We start from the raw sequence: 24,568 nt of genomic DNA, 5'->3' as shown, positions 1-24,568 counted from the left end.
GACAAGAGATGCAAATTCTGGAGGTGAGAGTCACAGGGTGACAGCTTTATTGTAGGTGGAGATAATAATTACATAGAAAACAATCTGCCTATCACTCACACACTCACTGTCTCCAGCCATACGCTCTCCCCCTCCAACACCGTCACATTTCGCTCCCCTGCTCCCTCCTTCGCTGTCACTACGCTCCCTCCCTCTCATTTCCTCTTCATGGCTTCAGGCCGTGGTGTCCTCAGCATGAGAAACCGGCACTCACTGGAGGACGCAGCGCAACCACGAGCCGGACCCTGCGTTCTCCGCACCGTCAGACCGGCTGTCTCCTCCCCCATCGCTGTCACCATCATCCTCGTAATCTAAATTTGACAAGGAGGTCACAAGGATTCGTCACAACATGCATCAACTAAAATGAACATGATAGCATAAGTCTGCAATTCCACGGTTCCTCATTAAGAGTGCCAGTCAGTAAATGAAAACGTGAAAATGTGTGAAATTGCAGTGTACCATCAGTCTCGTCATCGTCATCTGTGTCCCCCTCCGACTCCAGCAAACACGACTCCAACCGACTGTCTCTCTTCACGATGACATCACCCCTTTCAAGATTCACACCAGCAATTAATTAAACACCTAATATCAATAGAAGTGTGTGTCAAAATCAGTTACATTCATTAGCACCTTATAAATCCCAGTATAGATTTAGAATTAGCGATGCAGTTGACCTTGGAGGAGTTATGCAAATAAGAGGCATAATTGAGCAGTTTAAAGTCTTGCTGGTGTTGACACCCACCTCTGCTTTCCAGAACTGGGGAGCTGCTCCCATACGATGAGGTCCTGACCTCCAGTGACCCATCTGTGGTCTCCACTCCCCGTTGTCCACGCCGCAAAGCAGAGGATTCTGGGAGCGTCAGGCCAGGTCAGAGAGGCCAGGTACCGACACTGAGGCAGAGAGAATACTAGAAGGAAGAGAGGAAGATGGAGGTCAATGGAGGCAAGCAAAGTGCTTTTGATTTAGTCTTAAAGGGATGGTTCATTCAATTTTTGAGCAGGTGTTGCATGAGGTACTTATCCATGGTCAGTGTATTACCTACAGTAGGTGGCAGTTTGCACACCCCAGTTTGGAAAAGCAGACCTGCATCCGATGCAGAAGCTAAGCAGTGCACTGCTGTGACTGGGGGTCAGCAATAGAACGAATTTTAGACACCTACAAAAAATGTCCCACCTAAAACGATCAATATCAGTTCAAGATAATGGTATATTGAGAGTATTTTCACTGTTACGTTCTTGTCAGACAGCCTGTTCCAACAATGAACCTGATAATGGCTTCAGGTCTCCATTTATGCTCTTGTCAAAGCCACCAGACTCCTTTGAGAAAAACAGCAATTTAAGCTTACTGAACAGGTCTACAGCTGCCTTGATCAGTTAGTTTGTGTTATTGTGTGACTTTGGTCAATCTGAACTACCCATTGTAGATGCCAAAGTCACACAGTAACACAAAAAACTAGGGCTGTCAAACAATAAAATGTTTTAATCGCGAATAATTGCAGAATTTCAATAGTTAATCACGATTAATCACATTTTAATGGCACGTTTTTAATGGAACTATTTTGCATTACAAAACAGTTATGAAGTCAGTACTGACATGGTAAAGCAATTCTCAGCTTAAATTGTCATGATTAGGAATTAAGTGACAGCAACAATAATGCATTAAATTAGTATAAAGGGGGCTCTCAAGGTCAGAGGTCAAGGGACCCCTGTGAAATGACCACGCTGGAGCGTTATTCAGCTCCTTTGCTGAGAAGCTAATATGACATGGTTGGTGGATTCCTCGGGTTTTCTAGTTTCAGATACCAGTATCATCACTCTAGCTTTATAGCAATAAAAAGAAGAAATTGCGTGTTATGTACGGCTCTTGCAATTAATGCGTTAATACTGACAGCCCGACAAAAAACATAACTGATCGAGGCAGAAACAGACCAGTACCTCCTGTGTTCAGCAATGTTAAATCACTGTTTTTCTCAGTGGAGTCTGGCTTTGAAGAGAGCGATTTAATGGCTTCAGTTTTGCGTTAGAAATCGCTGTCTGATGGAAAGGTAAAGCTGTAAAAAAAACTCTTAATGGAGCTTACACTTAAACTTAAATTGATTGTTTTAGGTGTGAATTTCTGAGGTGGCTAAAACATTTTTTGCTGACCCCCTCCACAGCAGTAGCCTGGGTAGCTTCCATGTTGGACTCCAGCCTGCTTCTTCAAACTGGGGGCATGCCAGCTGACATCTGTCGTAGGTAATACAGTGTCTATGGATAAGTATCTCATACAACCTGACAAAAAAAACCCCCAAAACTATCCCTTTAAGTCCTGAATGTCAATGTCACTCTCTCCGAGTGGAGCGATTTACTTGTTGCACTTGGTTTACTCTGCGACTCACAATTTAGCGAGCTCTCTCCATTTGCCAGATCATAGCAGGAGCCAATTAGGAGGCCTCCTGTCTGGTGAACACAATCTGTTACCCCGGTGATGCTGTTGTGATTGGTCAGTCTGGACATGGTTCCTGTGATAATTGGACAGATGTTAGGTGGAGGGATTATGCAAATATTCCTTCATCTACCTTCGTTTTTCAATCATCCTGACACACACACGCAGCCCATTCCAGAGCTCACCGGTCCTCCAGTGCAGGATCTTGAGCCAGGCTCGCCCGTAAGCCAGGAACACTCTGTCTCCCCGCGGGCTGAGGTTCAGACGCCCGCCAGGCCCCCCTCCACAGCCCGTCACCTGGTTGCTCCAGTGGTTCAGTAGCCTCAGGGGGTCTCGATTTGAACACCGGTTCTCCCACACACACACCCCTCCCTCAGCCGAGCCGCTGAACACCAGCGGACCCTGAGACTGTGGAGGGCATAGGAGGCACGGTTGTCATGGTGATCTGAGTCTTTACCCAGTGTGTGTGTGTGTGTGTGTGTGTGTGTGTGTGTGTGTGTGTGTGTGTGTGTGTGTGTGTGTGTGTGTGTGTAAGAGAGAGAGCTAGACACACAGAAAAAAAATAGTATGCATCTTTGTGTAGATGGAAAAAAAAAGTGTGTGAACAGTTTCAAAATGTATGTTGCTGAGCCGCTGTTGGTTATAAATGGATTGCGCGCTTTGTATGATAAACAACAAAGAGGATGACAATGATGCGCCACGCTTTAATGCTTTAGGCATATTTTCATGATTGCAAATTGAAAAAAAAAAAAAAGAAATGTGCACATGCGGCTTTGGATTTCAATATTCATAAAAAAAAAGCCTTTTTAGCTCAAAATATGTACAGTATGCTTTCTAAAACTGGCCGAGCTCCACGGCTTACATCTCAACAAATATCTTTGATTTCCATTTGAAAGCAATAAACAAGAAAAAGCTTCTGTGAGGATAAGAGCGTGGAAATATAGTCGTTAGATTTTGTAAGGAGAAGCTTTTTTGACAAATTAATAATCAAGAGTTCTAAGACTACTTTAGACAGTCTCTGCAGAGAGAGAAAAAAGTCTTTTTTGTGTCAGTCTGTAAAAATAGGCTGAGCATCGTCCATGTGGACAGCACATCACGTACGTGTGTGACCCACCCACCTGGATGGAGGTGACTGCTTCCTGGTGAGCGTTGATTGACTGGCAGTTTTCGAAAGTGTGCCAGCTCCAGGCTTGAACTTTCCCCCCGTCTGAGGGGTGACAGAGTGTGAGGTTAACATGTGCTGACAGGCGGCTGGCAGTCATTATTGTTGGTCACGGTCGACCCACCTGAGCCTGACTGCCTAATCTGTGTGCCTCCATCTCTCCGATTCGGCCCAATAGCCCTGCGCTACACTCACTGACTCGCTGGCAGATGATGTCTGCGTATTAGTAAAGACGTCTCCCCCCAAAGCACGTGCATGTAGAGAAGATATAGGATACAAATATGATGTGATGCCCAATTATTCTCCTCACTGTGTCAGTAGCTCCCTCCACACACAAACACACCTGATCCGGTGATGATGTAGCCGTCCTCCTCTGGCACAAAGCAGAGCGCCGTCACAGCGTTGAATGTGTAGACAGATTTAACACACTGCCCTGGAGGGAACAGAAAAAAACTAATTTAACTGACAGGACACAGACCACCAGTCACACAGGCATACATTGATTACGATGCACAAATACACACATACGTTTCCCAGACAGAGCCCCGAGGCTGCCTCTGCCTTAATATATACAGTATATGTATATGTGTGTTTGTGTGCTTACGCGTACCAATGCTCAGGGCCCAGATCTTCACATAGCAGTCTGCAGAGCCACTCAAAATAAACCTCTCCTTGTCGGACAAAGACAGGGACCAGGCTGGCGAGAGGGCAAACACAGACAGAGGAGCATGAGGGGACGGAGGAGGAGGAGAGAGAGGACAAAAAAGATTAAGCTGAGAGGAAGCTGTAAATAAGTGATGATGTACAAAAAAAGGGACAGATTGCGAGAAAGAGGCAAAGAGGGAATAGTCATGATTTATAAACAGAAACAAAAAGTGTATGAACAGAGTGACTATTAGTTTGGCTGCATTATCTATGCACCGCACTTCTCTACTTTTAAGTCGGGGAGGCAGGTGGAGAGGGAGTGTAGGAGGAGAGCCGGAGAGGGCGTTAGAGTTCAAGTGATGGAAGGCTGCCTGCTTCAGACAGACAGTGAACTCTCTAAAGTGTCTGCTGAGGTTATCTCTCGCTGGGGTTGATCTGATGAACTGCTCCTATAATTACCAGACCGCAGGACACCGGCATTACTCAGCTGTAGGCGGCGCACATGTAAAGATGTGGATGTATGTGTGTGTCCTCACCCAGCCTCTTGCAGAACTCAGGGGGAGGCGCAGACAGACAGGTGACCCCACCGGTGTGACCGCCGAGGTTCTTGTGCTCCGTTGCTGTGGGAACGTGCCACACCTTCACCGTCGTATCTCGGCTTCGAAGGGGTGGGGGGTGGGGCGTGTGAGGAAGAGCGGATGCAGGGGAAGGTAAAAACAAGCAAAGTTAAAAGCCGCTCAACATAAATCGCGAGAGATTTGCCAAACCAAACCATCGGGGGTGGGGGAAGAAAAACAAATATGTCAGACAGCGAGGGGGAGAGAGGGAGCATATTAAGTGATAAATTAGGTGAAATGTTCACTTTGCACATCCATTATGCAAATCTGGGCTTCTCTCTCGCTGCTTTACCTTCCAGAAACCACCAGGTTGTCAACAGCAACCACACAGGTGACGATGTCATTGTGACCCTCCAGCAGCCTCAGGCGGAACTTTGCCGTCTCCCAGGACGATTTCAGGGATGCAAATTCAGCCTCTGAAAAGGAAATGATTTGTCCAATTAGCACTGTTGACTCATCAGCACCCCGGTTTGTTAATCTACACAGTTCTTCAATATGGATTAGTCTGCCACAATGAAGCGTGGGGCTAATTTAGCTCCAAGGATGCAAAACGTGGGTCCTGTCTTTGGGGAAGCAAATGCAGCCTGTTGGTTTTAATACTGGCAGCCACATGAGCTTGTTAGGATTCCTCGAGGCGTAATCTGATTTTAGATGTCAAATTAGGGCGCTGCCTTGTGCCTTTTAACTACCTGGGATAAACTCTGATAATAATTTTATTAATAAATCCCACCTTCTTGCCGCAGTTGCTGCTCCGTGTCAAAGTCAGAGCCGCCTCCTGGCACGTCTCGGCAGCGAGTTGACACTTTGGCCGGCTCTGTCCCTTCCTGCTGTCTGCCTATCTCTGCTTCCCCTCCTGTTTCCCTCTGCCTGGCAGCCGGCGCTGGCGTTGCTTGAGCTCTGGACTCCTCGTTTCCCTTAAGGATCTTGGAGGCTGGAGGCGTTTGTGATGGAAGGGCCTCAGGGGCATCGTCCCTGTGCCAGTGCAGAAAAGCGAGAACTGAATGAATAATCAACAACGGCACACGGCATCCTCTGTGACACGGAGGATACCTGTAGAGCATCTCCGAGTCTCACGCAAACAAAACCAGCACTTCTTAATGAGCTCCTAGTCTGTGTATCAGAAAGTGCTTTATTCGATTTGATGATAATAGCCACACATGCTGATTTTAATCATCCACCCAAAGCCCCGAGGGGCTTTAATATGAAGGATGACATCCCTGAGTGATGGTTAACATGACACGTTACGAACACGGGAAAGTTCCCATTTTACTAAATCGTGACAGTATTTGACCTCCAGTGTGTTTGGATAGACATACAAAAAAGATCAAAGGCTTCAAAGCGAATGTTGTTGCTTTTGAAGAATTATACTCCTCTCCATCTGCCCCCTCTTGCTGGTACCTCTCTCTCACTTCCTTACACTTGTCTTTTCATCTTCTCCTTTTTTCCGTCTCCCACAATCCCCAGAGTTTGCTGCGGGCCAGAAAGCTGCAGCTGAAGCTCAGCCAATCTGGAACGCAGCTCCGCCTTCCTGGAGATCTGAGAGAGAAGAAGGCACGAGATTGGTTGTAAAACCAAAGCCACTAAAACCCACAAGTTGTTTATATGCACACCCAACGTATTTGGCCGGTCTTGATTTATTAGACTGCAACAGGCAACACGCGCGCTTTACTCTTGTCGTGAGTTGTGAGTTATGAAAGATGCATGAATGGAGTGAATCAGGCCTGTCAACTTGATGTAAAGTGGCGGTTTCCTGTGTTAAAGGAGCAATCCACCAGTTTTACACATGAATGTCCACTACTTTGACTGTGAAAACACTTGCGTGATGTCTTCTGTGGCTTTGGTGGAGTTTTGTCAAGTCTGAGAAAACACCCCTGATGACGTCATAGTGACGTCATCGGGGTTTTCTCAGCTCGGAGAAAGGTAGCAGCTCAAAAACTCCAAATCTTAAACAATGTGTTGGATGTTTTGTTTTGGCGAGTATCAAAACAAACAGAACAACAGCACTCACAGATATGTTTTCTTATTTATTGTGGGCAAAACAAACAACAATAAACATGTTTTGAGCTACAAAGCCATTGTCAGTGTGATAAAACAAGCAGAACTGGCTTTTTATACAATATGTTGTTGTTTCTGATTGTTGCAGACATTTCTAATGTGCTGCAGTTAATTCACTCACAGATGAATCCTCTCATGCAATTAGCCTGTGTTTTCTCTTAACCTGGTTGTTGTTAGAAACTAACCTGTTCGTATGAATTGCCATTCCTGCTTGTTTCACAGCACGCACGATGGCTTTGTAACTCAAACGTGTTTGTTTTTGTTTGTTTTGAAATAGAAACATTTATCTGTGAATGCTGGTGTTTGTTTTTATTTCAACTCAAAGACAACACATATATATTAAGATACAATACGATATTAATGAAACTGGGGACAAAGAGTGTGAAAATATTTGGGCAATTAGCAGGCAAGGATGGTCTAAAAAAGACAGGACTGCACTGTGTTGTGGGAAATGTCAGATCCAGTATTTGACCTTTAATGGAGACTAGGTAAGGATATCTGATACTTCAATCTTGAGAAGAAAAAAAAAACTGTCTCTTGTGAGAAGTGTTTGGTTATTTTAATGAATTAGCAATACCTTAAATGAAAAATACTCATTTTATTGAAAAAGTCCTGGATTTAAAAAAAAATAAAATAGTAAAAATATGAAGTAAGTATTAAACGTACTATTTGGGCTTCACATATTTTTGTGTATTATAACATTATTAAATTATTGTCATTATTCATTCATAGCTGTGAATGCTGCTTTTGATTTTGTGACTGCTCTGGTTTGAGGTAATTATAGTAGCCATGTGTATAGCTTAATTTGTAATGATACATTGTATTTAATAAATATATTGTATATATATTCCATGTAAACCTTTAATCTAAAAAGTAACAAGTAAATTTATCTGTCAGATTAATGTGGTAGGGTAAAAAGAGAAAGATTTTCTTCTAAAATTTAATGGTATAAAGTAACATAAAATGGAAATACTCAAATGGAGAACAAATTGTCCTTAAAGGAATACTTACTCACAGAGGACCATTTGTTTATCAATTAGTCACATCGTCTTACCTCATATTTGTGAATAAAATTTGTAAAACAGTAAAAGTTTATCAAAACATCTGTTAACCAACTCTCACAGAAGTCATGCAGTATAATCCAGGTCTTATTTGTGTGCTCAACTTTCTGATTGCTATGATAAACATATTTGTTTTTGTGTTTTTTTTGTGTTACTTTTTTGTGTGTGTACTAATTTCAGGTTCTATTGTTGCAACTTTATACTAATTTCTTTCTAAGTTTTGGGTTATTTATTGTCAAGTTGCTCATTGCCTTCTCTCCATGTTTTTGGAAGAAATCAAGCCAATTTCCGCAGATTTCAAAAGGTCGATACATGATTTATTTTGTGTTATTTTTTTTTTGCTGTTATTTTCTGGTAGACAAAAAAGATGCAACTTCTTCTCCAAAGTGCTACACCAGTAACCTTCACCGTCACTCCCAAATGATCTTCAGCTGTAGATGTATGTGACACCACTGTATGCATGTATGCTCCTGTTACCAATTACTGCTATAAGGGCAGTGCAGTAAAGAAAAAAGACACTGTTGTAGAGCATGGCATTAACTCAGAATTCAGATTCTGCCCTTTAACATACTGATGCTCTCTCGAAGTTCCTGATCTTTTTTTTTTTTTTGATGCACTATGTGAGAAGCTTCTGATCTCCCAAACTCCTGGGGCGAAACTGTCAAATTAATTATTCCACCATTATCATTAATTCATGTTAATCACATATTTTTCTCCTTTATGACACCAACACTGTTATTCCCAGTTTAAGGTGCCTTACTTCATAACTTTAAGTAGAATCACAGAGCATCATTAAAACATCATCTTTATTTAACCACGTGAGCTATGTGCTAAATCTGATGTACTGTAATGGTGTGTGAATATGCAGCTGTACCATGCTGTTTAACCCTTTAAAACCTGGGTTCAGACGCCTTTCACGTGCATTTCAACCTTTGAAACCTGAACAAATCGGTTTGATTTCTCCTGAAAACATAGGGGGATGTCCCACAAACTGCAAGAAATAAGGAAAAGGTGACAAGAAAATGAATTTATGATTATGGAAATAATTTTTTTAAGAAGCAGTGGAAAATGTCCAGAAAACCACATTTCTAACTCTATCGTATTAATAACTTATTTAATCCCCTTTTTTATTTTTATATTGTATTTGTACTTTTATTTTGTTATCCCGTAACTTGTTTAAAAAGATATCAGCCAGTTTGCTCGGGTTTTTAAAGGGTTAAGCTGTATCAGCAGGTAAAGATGAATAGTTCTTATGTTTAGGCTATTCGTAATGAATCCGTGTTTGAAAGTCTGCAGTCATAACCTGGCTGTTGCACCTGAGGGAAATCTATTCAGGATTTGCACAAAGTCGCACAGGTTACACACGCACTTCACACTAGGACAGACAGGTAGATGAGGTGTTTCTGTACCTTGAATCTCTCCTCTGGGGTAAGATTGATTTTTATTTCCAGATTTCCAATCTGCCTCAACTTCTTCTGCAGCTTTCTCACCTCCCCCATCTGAAGCTCTCAAAGCGCCGCGAGGTTAACTACACTTTAAACTGTTTTTCAGAAAGTGTTAAAGACCCAGCATTGTTTTTGATGGGAATTATTTCATGTTTAAATACATAAAATGACATAAGATGCATCAGACCGATCAGCGGTGTGTTTGTTGTTACGGAGACGTGTCGCCGGATGTTGACGATACCTTAGAGGTGTATAACCGTCCTTACAGCGACATCATGTGTACGGTTAAAGTATTGCACTGAAAACAGTTACAAATAAATATAATCATAGAGTATAAACGCAGTTTCTGCTGGTATTATTACTTTAAGCAACATGGTTGTGTACTGGTTTATGTGTTACACGCAGTTGATCGACAAAGCAAAAGTCTAAGTTGCTTTGTATTACTGTCATGTGGAGGACTAACACTGTGCTGCCTTCAGGTGCTATTCCATCGGCTCGTATTTTCGAGACTCCGAGTCGTAAATTAGGTTAAGAATGTTAAAAGGAAAAGCAAGAATGTTTGTTTTATTTTGGAGATTAAATGGAAACGTAAGTTTTTTAGAAATACATATGCAGCTAGCAACTTTTGGTTCTAAAAAATGTCTGAGAACTAGAACCATCAAATGTTTGGTATTTTAACTTGAAAAATGGCTTGAACAATAACTCCGTTATTAAAATAGCTGTCAATTAATTTTCCGTCAATCACCTTATCAATTTATCATGGACCCCTGATCCTGTCGCCTCCTTGGGTGATCATTGTATTAAATGGTGTGAAATCCTTCTGACACCTCGCCATGGTCCAGACCTCAAATCTGCCCACTCCACTCTGAATTGACAGAGTTGACAGTTCTGTCTGATATCAAGTAATCTCACACCAACATTGCATTCATGGTGTGAGAACAACAGTTTTGTAGAATCAAAGTTGATGATAATTAATCTCAGTGACTGAATGAAACAGTTTCAAGGCAAAAAAAAAAAAAAAAACTCAATTCAGGGCAGATATGTTTCAAGGTATTTATTGTCGTATGCACAGTGACAGAGAGGCAGCCACTGGCATTAAAAATCTTAGATCTCAGGCTCCCTCCAACAATGCTCACTAAATATGTATAAAGTGCACAAATAAAAACATTGAAACAACTGATTTCTTAATGATTTTTTTTTTTTTTGCCTTTATTATACAGGACAGTCTAAGCGTGAAAGGGGGAGAGAGAGGGGATGACATGTAATGTAAACTGTAATGTAAACAGGGATGTAGTAAATGTAATGACAAATGATGAATATGTAAACAAGTTTAAAAGGGCAAATAAATAGAATTGAAGATATACTACAATAATCTTTATATTATTACATTGCAAATAATCTATCTAATCTATATCTTTATATATTCCACAATTATATATATATATATATTACTTTAAAAACGAAATAGGTAAAAGATAACTAGTTTTAGGAAATGTAGTAGGTAGCCTAATGTAACTTTAGATTCAGTAATATACCTTCATTAGTAATATAAATAATGTAATGTAAATTACTGCATTCAATTATTTTTGATCATCCGCGAAAAGATGCAAAGTAACAGAGTAAATGTTATATCTTGCATACAATCCGAAATTAATATGTATACACATACACATATATATATTATTATTATTATGTACACGTGCGTGCGTGCGTGCGTGTGTGTGTGTGTGTGTGTGTGTACAACGATTTCTAAAAAGTTTCTGTGACACACAGTCCTGACAGCACGTAAACGCAGCACACGGGCCTCCCTTTACAACTTGCTACAACTTTAAAACAGGATTTCGTTAAAATCTGTACAAATTCACCATTTTTTTGCCATTATAAAGACACCAGCTCACCCATGAGCAAACCACACTACGCAAATGTTACATTTTGGACATTTTTTAAAAATGTATCGTCCCCCCAGTCGCCGGAAGTGACATCACACACACCCTCCTTTTGTCTGACGACCTTATCCGGAGGAAGTGAAGCTTAGCCGAGGCAGCTGCTTCACCGAAAGGAAAAAAAAATCTAAAAAAAAAAAAAAAAAACAAGCGCTGAGGCTAAAAAACTTTACTGTTTTGCAGGAATTTGGACATATTTGGAAACTGTGTCCAAATTGTCCCGAGCTGCGGGAGTTCCGGGGAGGGAGACGGAGTCGTCGTTACCGGTAAACGCCACTGTTCTCCATGCAGTCCGTAGTATTTTTTGGTATATTTGCATGACTCTGCTGCCGCCTCTCCACCCGTCCATAGCCGGAAGTCTGTGAGGATGGTCTATTGGTTTTTTTTTCTTTCGCTTCAGTTTTTTTTATCCTTTGGTTTTTTTTTTTTTTTTTTTCTTTGCTTGTTATTTTTTTCCCAGGCAGGAGGGTACCACACACACTGTGCTGTCTGCGAGCTAACTGTATGTTAATCAGCACGGCGGGCCTGATTAACTACAAGATGCAAGGAGCCGAAATGGAGTCCTTCTCTTGAGCTAAATATAAACAATGCTTTTGATTTGTGGCATTTTATAAAAGTGAGCTTTAGGTTTGCTGTTTTGTTGTTTATTAAGCGTCATGTTTGTCTGTTGAGCCAACTTTCAGCTAATGAGTTGAATCTGCTGTAAACAGGCTAATGTAAAAAGCCGAGGTCAGTTCCTGCATGTCTCTGCTCAGACCTCACCTTACAGTGTCAGGGTGAAGTCAGGTAATATGTGACATCAGGTAAAATGGGACAAATGATGTTTTACATCTTAGGCTCTTTCAGTATTTGCGAGCAGTCACCAACGACGGTATTGCATTGCTGTTATAAAATGTTTCCATAAAACAATATCTTTTATTGATCTGAGGAAGCTAGTATGGACACCAAAGATTCAAAAAGTCACAGGACTTGTAAGGAAAGTCATGTGGCATGTCGATTATATTATAGCATTAAAAATACTGCAGCTAAAATAATAAGTGAATAACAGCAAAAATGGTTGTAGGATGTCACATTATATTAATTGTTTGACTTTTAAACCAAATATTTTCGCAATACATTTTATTTTGTATGGGAAAAGGGGTTTGAGTGAGTATTTTATGCATTCTGGTAAAATGGGACATTTTTCTGCAGTGAAACCAGCATGTTTTTAGGCTACCAGGTGCCATACAATTATGACTGAAGGTATTACGTGCTACTATACAATATTTTTTGTATTGTAAAAAAAGAAAAAGTGATGCAGTGAGTGTGTGTCAGCTACAAAACTCCTATTAGTCATAGAATTAGACATTATGGTAACAGGGAAACAGTCAGAAAAACAACAGGGAAAGTATGGCATTCTTTTTTTTAAATTAGAGGTTACATTAATGATTTAGTGAATTAATTAAGTGCTAAATTTATTTAACTATTTAAAAAACAAACAAACACAAATTTCCCATTTTACCTGGACATATCATTGGAGTAAAGAAGGGATACTCAGATGTGTTTGTAGGTCCAAAGTTTCTAAAATATTTTTTAGTTCTAATCATATTTTCTTTGTCGAAATGTAGCAGAGAACCAGAACAAGATCTAAAAGGAACATTTAAGGCAGTGTTCAAAGTTTTAGTTGGTTTTCTTGGTAATCTACCAAAAAGTGTCCCAATTTACCTGACTTCACCTGAGTGCAGGACACAAAGTTTAAAAAATGAATTACATAATCAATGTAACAATCATACCAGAAGCACAATCTCCACTAAATCATAATCTCAGACACAAACATGTTTTTGTTTTTCAAACCGCATGCATGGTCTGTGGCTCTCCTCCCACTACACCTCCTCTCATCAACCTTTATAACGCCTCTTGGCAGTCAGTTTACCTTTACTTTTTCTCTTTTTATAACTGGAACCTTGCCAGTAGGATCCTGCAGGACTGGGCCCGGGGCTGCATGACTGGCCAGGCAGAGTGAGCGACTGTCCCAAGAGCCCCACACCTACAGGGGCCCTCATAAAACCCCAGCTTCACTGTGTGGCATTAAGTTTGTGGTAAGATATTTTGACCTTTTTCATAGTGACTGAATGTCAGTGAGCCAGCGTGTGAAATATACAGGACCCAGAAACTGAGGCTGTGAAATGGAATTCAGTCATCTTTCTTTGTATTGTAATTTTGTCTGGAAATATGAATCACTAACACACGGTGTCATGCAAAGGGCCTTAGATAGTCCGTTAGATCGATACTTTATTGATCCTCATGAAAATGACTTTATATGCCAGCTACATTCACAATCAAACACAACAACTGGGGACATCTAACCAGACAACATACACATCAACATAATAAAGCACCAGTATGATAAAACAATAAAAACTACACATAATGTATAAGGATTTTAAAAACCAGTATGTAATGTGCATTGAAAAACCCTGTTATCATTCTCAACTTGATCAACACTTTTTTTTAATATGAGAATAAACACTAGGAAGTTATTTAAGTAGATCACTAATATTTGAAACCACATGTTTGACAGGCTTACATTTCCAGTTTTTAAGGGCGGGCAGTAACACGTTACAAGTATTGCACAACATTAAAGGATCAGTGGTTTATCTTGTTCCTTTTTCATACTGGACTTCCTTTCTCATGTACATTTCACTTCACTATACTTTTACTTAACTGCATTTGCCAGATTATACCTTTGTTACAACTCGTAGGTTGATCAATGGGTGCATTTGTAAATCCAATCCTACGCCAGACAGTGAGACCAGTACCAACTAAATAATCAAACAAATAATCAAACAAACAAACAAAACATAACCTGTTATCACTTGTTTTTGTTTTCTAATAACAGGCGCTTATAGAACTTTTGTATGAAAGCAATATCACTCTTGAGATCTGTTGTGCTGATTATCAGCGCAGCTGTGTTTATCTCCATCACCCGGCCACATTTTCTCTTGAGATATTTTTCACTTCTCTGTAAATTTTGTGGTTTAGGTTGTTTTTATTTTTGCACTTGGGCTGAAATAAGCACCAGCCATCATCCAAATGCTGGTAAAATATGAAAGTGGCTGCTAGATTTTCTTCACTCACCAGCCAAAAAAACACAATGGTAATCTATAATGGCTGGTAGATTTTGGAATCCACCAGCCACAGTGGCAGGTGGACAAGATATTTAATTTCCTGGCTTTCGGGTAGCCGTGTATGATTTGAGTTAAATTAGATTGTGCCAGCTGCTTAAGTCTGTGTGCTGTTTGTTATGTCTCTGTAGCCCTTGTGTGTTATATTAATTATTATAAAGTAATCAGATGTAATACTTACTATGTCATTACAGTGATTAATTACTGTGTTTGTGTCATTGCAGAAATGATGGAAGACTCTCATTTTAATTCATCGTATTTCTGGTCTCCCATCCCCACTGTACCGGGACAGGTGAGTCTGGACAAGTAATCAAGAACATTCAGTTTTCGCAGGGTTTAAATGACGAGGAAGCGTCTTTTGAGGAGTGTTTTCTAACGACAAGAAGATGATTGAGGGAGCTCAGTCTGATTAATGAAATGAAAAACCTCCTCTCTACCGACAGATTGAAAATGCCATGTTCCTGAACAAAGTGAAAGAGCAACAGGAAAAGAGTGCTTCCTTCTCTTCTTCTCCTGCGTCCCACTACCAAACAGCTCTCCTCACAATCCCCACTCCGGGGACGAAGACAGATGGAGGAGGGCAGGCTGGTGGCGCGGCACACCTCCACCCTCCTCACAGCACCCAGAACATGCTGTCGGTCCCCTCCACCGGCATCATGACAGCAGGTGAGTCTGTCTCTGCGTGGAGACGCCTCTGGATCGTGCTCACTTTGACAAAATATCTAATGATCAAAGGGCAACTTAATATCAGAAGAACACCGGAGGAAGAGGCTAGATTTAAGTTTAGTCCTGAAACATGAAATAACAGCAATGCATTGAATAATTTATTTCATGAAAACAAATTGAAATTCCAGATACCTCCAAGCAGCACTATGGGCTAAGAGCACACATTGCCAGAAGAACAACTCTCAGTAAAACGATTCCTGTGTGTCTCCATTTGTGCTACAACCTCAGGGCTTTCTTTCAAATAGTGGAGCAGTCGCGCTGTGTTTTCACACTCTTTTGTAGCACTATCTTAACACAGCCAGGTTTAGCATATGATACACAGAATTTGCTTCTAATACTTAAAGAAAACCTGAATAGCAGGAAATAATTCCTGAACTTCAAGGACAGATTGTAATCATGGGAAGAACACAGTAGTAGACTTTTGGTTCACGTTTGTAATGTGTGATTATTTCTCTTTTTTTGTCTCTTTTGTCGCTTTGGATGAAGCGGGTCTGGTCATCACAACTCCTCAGGGAACACTCGTCTCTCCCACCTCCTCTCAGTCGTTCGTCTCTGGTCATCCGACGACCATGATTGTTTCAGCACTCCATTCTGCAGGTAAAACGCTCATGATGGCGCACATATCATATATTTTGTGTACGGATCTAAATTTTAATGCCCTGCGTTGGGGTTTTTACTCAAAAAAGGAATGTATTACACATGACTTGTTACTTTTTTAAAAAATGACTTATTCAGTCCTCTTGAAATTAATTTGTTAAACTACATGTTACATTACTTTTTATTGCGCACCGTCACCTGAGATACACTGTTACATAGCTAATTGTAAGTTAACAAAACAGTTATAACTTACATCTGCCCACATATCACTGGCACTGGCAGTATGCTATATATGAAGGCAGTTTCCTTGCCGCAGCGGCCACGGGTTCGATTCCGGCTTGCTGCCCTTTGCAGGATGTTATCCCCTCTCTCTCCCTATTTCATGCTACCAATCTTCTGTCATATCTGATGAAGGCAAAATTGCCAAAATATTAATGTTTAACAAAAAAAAAAATCAAATTTAAAGAGGGCGGCCTTACTAACACTGCCTATGATAAATAAGATTCGCCTAAAAATAATATATCAACAGGCCTATATAAAATAATAAATGCAACTAGCCTTTCTAACAACATCAGACGATGGCAGACTTAAAAGGTAAAAAACATGTATTTAAATGGCATATGAAGCGCATTTAATAGGCCAAACTAACTCTCGAAAGTCGCTTTTTTAGCAGTACATGGCTTTATAGTAGACTAGTCCAGCTTACTTGATGTGTTTACCACAAAAGCATCATAAAGCAACAGGGTCGCTGATTTCAGCGCGTTTGATGAGAGGTGGCAATTGATTAGTAATTGTAATGTCATTACCTAATTTATAACAATTAACATTAAACATTAACATTGAATTACTGTGTTAAAAGACAAATAAAAAGTGATTGCACCAAACACTGGTAATGCCTTAATAAAGTTTATTTTGGAGGACTAAAACTCTCACTACAATTAAGAATTTGAATATAAAGTGTGTGAATTTAAACAATATAAAATATTTCTCATGCGCATCTGCAGGTACAACTAACTGTTGAATGTTAACAACCTTACATTGACAAAACTTCATTATTGCAATACCAAACAGCTTATTCTGACTGAAATTTGCGTTTTCACTAATGTCAGTGCTTATGTGAGACTAACACTTTGAGACAACAAGAATCAGCAAAACCAAAAACAAACTGCATCTTAAGTCATGAGACAAAAAATAATAATTTTGCAACATTTTACTGAGTTGTAACATAATCAGCCCTGAGGGATTTTGTGAGTGTCCTCAATATGCTGTGAGACAGAAAATAAAATTTGATATTGCCTAGTTTGCTCTTAATGATCTCTCTGTGTTTTGGACCCAATTTATTCTCTTTAAAGCACAGATTGATCTGCAGAATAACAAAGCAATAAAACCAGAAAATAAGCAGCTAATGATTTTATTTCTTATCCAGGCATATAGTATATATCCTCTAAATGCAGGGAATGCTTTCACAACTTGCTTCATATATTATTGGTATGTTTGCGCTTTGTTATTTATAATCAATAGTCACAGGGAATATGATCATTTTAAATTGTTAATTACTCATTCAAATGTCAATTACAACTGAAACAATAAGCAGTAAAAACATGAGACTTCCTGCAGCACACACTTTGATTTTCAGTTTGATGGTAGTCTATTTACACACTTACCTGTAGAGGGCAGTTATTTTAAGGGCTCAAGCAGAGTTCCCGCAGACCCATTAAAATACGTAAAAGGCATTAAATTCATTTATCTAAAAATAAGGCCTTAATTGGTATTAAATTGACTGGCTTAGACATGGGAAGTAGGAGTTTATAATTTTTTTTCTGACATTGCATCATGAAATCTCAAAATCCATTTTTTGTGAAATAATTTAATAATTTAATTCCCTCCTTATCACATCATGATGGAAATCCAAGCAGTGGAATCTCATTTGTAGATTAAGAAAACACAAAATCACCAAGAAAACTGAGCAGAATTGCCAGATATTTCCCACCTCTGTTGGTAAATCAAATAGATACTTTTATGAAAATATAATATGTTCATCATCTTCCTTGTGTTTCACTTGAAAAAGGGTTGTTTTTTTTTAAATATTTGACATGGATCTAACTTTTTCATGTTTTATGTCTCAGTAAACATTTGGGCAAAAAAAATGCCATTCTTCAATTTTGGTTATTAGATAATTGGTCCTAAACTTTATTCTGAGTGGCAGTAAAAAAGGCTTTAAAGTCTTAAATCTACCTTGCCTTAAACTGCAGGAACACTGTCAGGAGTATCTTCTCCTCTTAACCTGCTGCTGTTGATCCTGTTGTAGACAAAAAAGAAGCAGATGGGGCGTCCCATGTGGTCGTGATGCCGGCGCCCTCCAAACGAGGCAGAAAGAAGAAGACAACAGTGCCCAGGGTCGGTCCTGTGGGCGGACCTGGAAATGAAACACTAATACTGGCTCATCTGACGCCTGGCGGCCAGGTAAAAAAACACAGATGACAAAACTGAAATATGTAGTAAAAAAAAAATCTAATAATGTTGATTGTTATTTCTGACAGGTGACGTCTCTGCCGCATCATACTGGAGACCCATATGACCTGTCAAATGAAGAGGAAGACCACGGCCCAAAGGACAGCACTAAGACATACAGGTACGGCGTCACAGAAACAAACACCACCTGCTGCTGTGCCTCCCCATTTCTCCTCGCTGTAGCTGTGGAATGCAAGCACACCTGTTCCTCTGTGCCCTGTCAAAAAATCAAAGTAGAGAGCTTTCTTAGATAGACTACGAGCTGCTGCATAAGCATCTCACACATACACACACACACACACACACACACTTCTTCTAAACACACTTCACTGCATGTTATGGCAGAACATGGCTGCTTTATAGTGGACGGTTGATTCCTTTTTGTAATGTATTTGAGATACAAATACATCAGTGCTTCATCGACGCTCTTTGTGCCTCTGCACACATGAACCTTTTCCTGCCCTCTGCTGTCCTCTTTGTCTTTATATAGCATGCTCTTTGAGTTGTAAACTCTCAAGTAGGCTTGGGCTTTATCATGGTATTACAGTATTTTGGGGTATTTAGAAATCCTGAAGGTATATCTTTCAATCCTGTCATATATATGAATATAGGCTCTCCTCTTTCTATTGAAGTCATTGTATGTAGTGCACAGCATGCACAGCACACAGCAGCTAAAACGACACCTAGTGGTGGAGGGATAACTTACAGGACTGTAAACAGCTGGCGGCCAGCAACGGCAGAAAGAGAATGTGGAGAATAACAGCAACTTTTTTTCATCTAACTTGTTGAACTAAGGATTTATTTTGACAAAACTGGAGTTGGTGATTGTTGGAACAGTGGACTAACTAACTAGATTACTAGCAAGAGTAACCAAGACGGTTTGTGTGAATTTTATTTTGTTTTGTCGAGTTTGAATGAAGTGTGTTTTATGATGAATTAGGGAGGCAGTTAAGTTGAGCCTTGCCAGTCTTTCATGACTGAGAAAAAGTTGAAATCAAAAGGTGGACAGTTGTATTTCTCTGTTTAATAGGGAAAATAGATGTGAGAGTATTACTTTTCATAACATTTTGTGGGTTTCTGTTGTGTATTTATTAGTCTGAAATGCTTAATTTTAGTGTTGGTGGGGTGGTTAGCACCACACACTTAAACCATTATTTACTGTGTACACAGGTGAAATTTCAGGAAGGTACGAAATATTACATACCACCCAAGCCTACTGTCAAGCACTTTTGTGTCTTGCTCTTTTACTTTTTGTAGTACCTTTCCCTGTCAGTTTTCACTGATTTCTCCCTTGGCATCTTTCCCTGTGTTTACCCCTCCCTCCTTTCTGTCCTCATTGATTTATCTTATATTATTCATTTTCTTTTTTATTGTGAGTTTCATTTTTCTATCATATTTATTTCTGTGGGTCGATGCTTCATTCCCCTGTCTCCACTTTCATCTCCTTTTTTCCTTCTACATCATCTTGTCTTGTGTCTCTTCTTCTGTATACGTGTCCCTCTCCTTCCTTCTTGTTCTTCCATCCCGCCCTCCCCATTTCTGTGTCTCTCCGCCTTGTAGGTGCCGGATGTGTGCGGCGACCTTCCTCAGTAAGTCTGACATGCAGATCCACTCCAAGTCGCACACAGAGGCCAAACCTCACAAGTGTCCTCACTGCGCCAAGTCATTCGCCAACTCCAGCTACCTGGCCCAGCACATCCGCATCCACAGCGGGGCCAAGCCTTACACCTGCTCCTACTGCCAGAAATCTTTCAGGCAGCTCAGTCATTTACAGCAGCACACACGGTACTGCAGACCCCTCCTCCCCGTCATGATCACGTATCATATTCCCCTGTCCTCTTAACTTGTCCTGCCAAGTCCCATATTTTGAAGTCTAGACTCCTGTTTTCTTACCCCTCCTGGGGGAAGAGATTGGAGTGGTGTGCAGACGCTTATTACACCACCGTGTAGATGTTGGCTCGCATGCTACCAGTTTCATCCAGAAGTGACCTTTTCAGAAAATTTAAATTTCAGTTTGGGCTTTGTCCATGAGAAGATTTTCCATAATTTATACAGTAATGCCCCTTTGAAATGCATGGAGCTCTGTTATTTAAATGTATACAAAGATAATATTTTTACCATTTTTCTCTTTGTGTGTGTGTGCACAGTACTTGCTTGTCTCTGCACTTGTACTTGCATTGTTTTTCCCCGTGATGTTTCTTTTCTTTTTTTTCTGCATGTTCTGTCATCTCCTGCCACTGCTTCTTCAACAGAAACACACACATTTAGAAATACATTTTAAAAGACACACTTGCTTCTGTTATGCTTCCCCACCTCACCCATTGTGTTTGGTATATGTCCTCATTGTTGCATTTTTTTTTTACGTTTTCCACTGAATGGCGATGCCTGATAGAAATCCTCTGCTGCCATCCTCTGCTTTCTTGCTCATAACTTGTTTTATAGTCATCCTGTTCTTTTTGGCTGTCATCAAATCAATTTAAAGTAATTCCTAGAGGAATGTTGATCTAAATCAATGCTACTCAACTTTATGCCCGCTGGCCAAATTTGGCCCGGGATAGGGGACCAGGTGGCCCGGCAACCACTTTTTAGTTCCTAAAGAAATTAAACTGATCGACACTGAGATTTTTTGTACATTGAGTGTAAGTAAGGTGCCAGGGTGCATTAAAAAAGCACCAAGCTTGTTTGTTGCCAGCTTCTTAATAAAGAAACTGGACACCTGTCATTTTGCAAATGTGGCCCCTGAGAAAGCAAGTTGAGTATCCCTGATTTAAAAGATGCATTAAACTTTAAAGGTCCAGCGTGTAGGATTTAGTGGCATCTTGTGGTGAAGTTAAAGAACTGAAACTTCTCAAATGTGCCAAGCGTGAAGCTCTGCAGTGGCCTTAGCAAAACTGCAGATGGCCCTGTCCAAAGCCAAACTTTGATTTGTTCTTGGCTTCTTTAAAAACAACAGTTTTGTTCATTTTAAGGTAACAAAAACAAACAAAAAAAAAATCTAATTAAAAAATAGTTCTGAATATTCTATGCAGTTAGATTACAGTTGTCATATTAAATATTTTGTTCTTCTGTTTACACACCCAAATCATTCAGGGTAAAAGGATATACATTAAAAAATGACAGAGTTGAAATAATTTGCTCTTTTACTTCGTCATTTTGTGATTTTTTTTTTTGGACAATTTGGGAGATTTATATTAATATGTGAAATTTAACAACCGACACTACTTAGAGCAGTTTAAGTGTAAAATGACATAACGTTTTCATTGGCTTTTGTCTACAGTTTCCAAATGTTTTATTGCTCCAATCTAGGGCTGGGGGATATGAAGAAAGTTATACATCAGATTATTTTGCACCAAATACCTCAATTTTGATATTGCCATGGTCATTATTTGTGCTTTCACAAAATATTTACACAATGAGGTATTTAATAAATAATCATCAGTAATGTGGATATACTGACTAGGTGTATAAAAGCAAATAATAGCAGCTAGAGCACTCTGGGAAGTTCAGAAAACTACATCAGTTTACTGTAATGCAGCCTTTAAAATGCAAAATCTAAGTATCTATCTAGCCTCATATCAAAATTTTGATATAATATCAGTATATTGTCTAGCCCTACTCTCTTATAATCTGCCCTACAATCTTCTCTACAGCACAAGCACAGTATGATGTGTTTTCTTTCTCTCAGCTGACCTTTTAAATCCTGTTTCCCTTTCTCTTTCACCCTCCTGTCTGCCCTCATCAGGAACCACACAGAGTCAAAGCCTCACAAGTGTCCCCATTGTACCAAGTCATTTGCCAACTCCAGCTACCTGGCCCAACATATTCGCATCCACACCGGAGTGAAACCCTACACTTGCTCCTACTGCCAAAAGTGCTTCAGACAGCTCAGTCATCTTCAGCAACACAACAGGTAAGTGAGTCACCGGTCTTGGGTTTCTCATCTGCCTCTGTGTCTCTCTGAGGTCAGGTTAGATCACCATGAAAGTGATAGCAGTCTGTGTATGTGCATGTTTGTGTTTTTTTATCCAGGATTCACACCGGAGATCGCCCATACAAGTGTATCCATCCAGGCTGTGAGAAATCCTTCACGCAACTCTCAAATTTACAGGTGTGAAAGAATAAAGTTTTCCTCTCGCACAGAGTTCATATTATGTGTTGGTTTTTAACTGTCTTGTTTCATATATAGTGAAACATTAGCATTTTTTTTTCACTAACCATTTTTTTCCAGTCCCACCGGCGTCAACACAACAAGGACAAGCCCTACAAGTGTGCCAACTGCAACAAAGGATACATAGATCCAGCGAGCCTGGAGGTGCACATGTCCACACACACAGTCAAGCACGCAAGGATCTACTCGTGTGGTCTCTGCAACCGCACTTACACCTCAGTAAGACAAATGTCAATTTGTGAAGAGCATTTCTACATGAAACACTATGAATCGCCTCACTGGCATCAGACCCCTGGCAGCTACTATGCACAGTGTAGTCATGTGTCCACTGTTTCCCCTCTACCTATCCTCCCCTCATCTCAGGAGACGTATCTGGTGAAACACATGGAGAAACATAACCCAGACCAGCTGACTGCACCCGCAGCACAGGCAGCACAACACAACCAAAGCCAGGGCCAGGCTGGAGCTCAGAGCCGGGTAGACGGCACAGATGGAGGATCGAGCCGACCCGGGGGAGCTGGGAGCGGAGGAGCCGGCGGAGGCCAGCAGGGACAGAGCCAGAGCAGCTACCCCCAGACAGAACCAGTCCCCTGTCCATTTGACCTTCACCAGTTTAAGACAGTGTCTGCCAGTGACATCCAGTACAAACCTGTCAGCGTAGCGGACCTTTCCTCCAACAAGGACCTCTGTCTCACTGTGTCAGCATCCACCATTCAAGTGGAGCACCTCAACTCTTAGAGGACGTGGAAGAAGGGAGTTTTGGGGGGTGGGCACGTTAAACTTAGTCAAAAGATAAAAGCAATACTAAGGTGATACAAGGACTTTGGAACACTTGACTGTGCCTCGATGTTGGTTTGGGGCAGACAGGACAAAACATATGGTGACAACTTATACTGAAGACTATAATTTGTTTTTGTTTTTTTTTAGTTTGTCACTCTTTTCTTTCTGCCTTGTTTGATTTGTTTTCCTTTTGTTGAGCTTTCCTGTCTGGGTAGAAAATGCATGTAAAGGCTGCAATAAAATGTGTGTGAGTCCATCACAGTGATGGTTTTATGATAGGAAGAAAGTCAAAGTGCTTCTCTTCACTGTTTTATCACCGCCTGCTTTTCCCTACAAATACAGCTCTGGCCATAGGAATCTATGGTCTCTCTGTTGATGGAATTGGCAGTTGACTGTAAAGGTAAATTTTTATACTTTCATACGGAAACTTTCAGTTTTTACATCAGTGTTATTACCTCTATGTTGTAAAACACATGCCCACAATTAATTCTTTTAAACCTTAAAAGGGATGTAGAGGTCATTTCTTTTTCAGAAAAAAAAGAGAAAATATCAATCAAGTATATATAGATATATATACGACCAGTTTATAAAGTATGCTTGTGTGTTTAAAGGATGTGATAATCCATATAAACTATGTAGAGCCATTCACAGGCATTCACATGACCTTTGGGGAAGTGAATGAGCCAGTTCACATTTCATGTAATCCTATTGTACTGCTTTGTGTGTATGTCCTAAAAGTAATGTTATACGTGTTCTTGCTATTATACTTCCACAAGTACAATGTTTATAATAATGCTTTATAGACAAACTGACAAATCTGAAATCCTTCTTTTGTCTTATAATACAATAAACCCTCTGAAATGTTTTTCTTTGGCTTTTATTTTCTGTGTCAGGTTTAATTCTTTACTTATGTGTCATATTGGTTTTCTGAAGGGAAATTCATTTAGGACTGTGACTGAAAATTAATTTATCATTTAGTTTGTAGCATGTCAGAAAACAGGGAAAATGCCTAATAAATTGTCCAAATCTTGAGTTGACCTTTTAAGGCAACAGTCCATAACCCAATGATTTAATTTGAAATTTAATTATTATTAAAATAGTTGTCCATTCATTTTCTGTTGATTAACCATTTGAAACCTGGAATGTCACTTTTGTCATGCCGCTTTCAGTTGCCTTTCACAAGTATTTAAATCTTTGAACCCTGAGCAGATTTCTTTCAGAAACATGAGA

The 24,568-nt window shown here is 40.1% G+C and overlaps 2 protein-coding genes across 6 annotated transcripts; one reads left to right on the top strand and one right to left on the bottom strand.

Annotated features, from left to right (window-relative positions):
• Positions 1-15: 15 nt before the first annotated feature.
• On the bottom strand, positions 16-9,680 carry LOC121945253 (uncharacterized). The gene is made up of 13 exons (XM_042489343.2): positions 9,414-9,680; positions 6,306-6,424; positions 5,619-5,860; positions 5,181-5,304; positions 4,808-4,929; positions 4,237-4,323; positions 3,970-4,059; positions 3,583-3,671; positions 2,650-2,872; positions 2,418-2,540; positions 782-947; positions 499-587; positions 16-350 (listed from the first exon to the last, which is right to left on the bottom strand). The coding sequence occupies exons 1-13, from the start codon at positions 9,501-9,503 to the stop codon at positions 250-252; spliced, it is 1,665 nt and encodes a 554-aa protein (XP_042345277.1). The 5' UTR covers positions 9,504-9,680; the 3' UTR covers positions 16-249.
• A 1,811-nt stretch (positions 9,681-11,491) lies between these two features.
• Positions 11,492-24,203, top strand: znf384b (zinc finger protein 384 b). 5 transcript variants are annotated; one of them, XM_042489344.2, is made up of 12 exons: positions 11,494-11,658; positions 13,343-13,470; positions 14,781-14,848; positions 15,000-15,222; positions 15,769-15,879; positions 18,188-18,342; positions 18,420-18,511; positions 19,951-20,175; positions 22,133-22,300; positions 22,420-22,498; positions 22,619-22,777; positions 22,922-24,203. In XM_042489344.2, the coding sequence occupies exons 3-12, from the start codon at positions 14,783-14,785 to the stop codon at positions 23,294-23,296; spliced, it is 1,653 nt and encodes a 550-aa protein (XP_042345278.1). In that variant the 5' UTR covers positions 11,494-11,658; positions 13,343-13,470; positions 14,781-14,782; the 3' UTR covers positions 23,297-24,203. The 5 variants fall into 5 exon arrangements, with proteins under 5 accessions (XP_087940496.1, XP_087940495.1, XP_042345278.1 ...); XM_088084370.1 differs by having other exon boundaries at positions 11,492-11,658; positions 13,346-13,470; positions 22,619-24,203; XM_088084369.1 differs by having other exon boundaries at positions 11,492-11,658; positions 22,619-24,203.
• Positions 24,204-24,568: the final 365 nt, after the last annotated feature.

The sequence above is a fragment of the Plectropomus leopardus genome, chromosome 11 (assembly GCF_026936395.1).
Source record: "Plectropomus leopardus strain MGB_pleo_1.0 chromosome 11, ASM2693639v1, whole genome shotgun sequence".
NCBI lineage: Eukaryota > Metazoa > Chordata > Actinopteri > Perciformes > Serranidae > Plectropomus > Plectropomus leopardus.
Note: the sequence above shows the minus strand (reverse complement) of the source record. Positions and strands in the feature narration are given on the sequence as shown.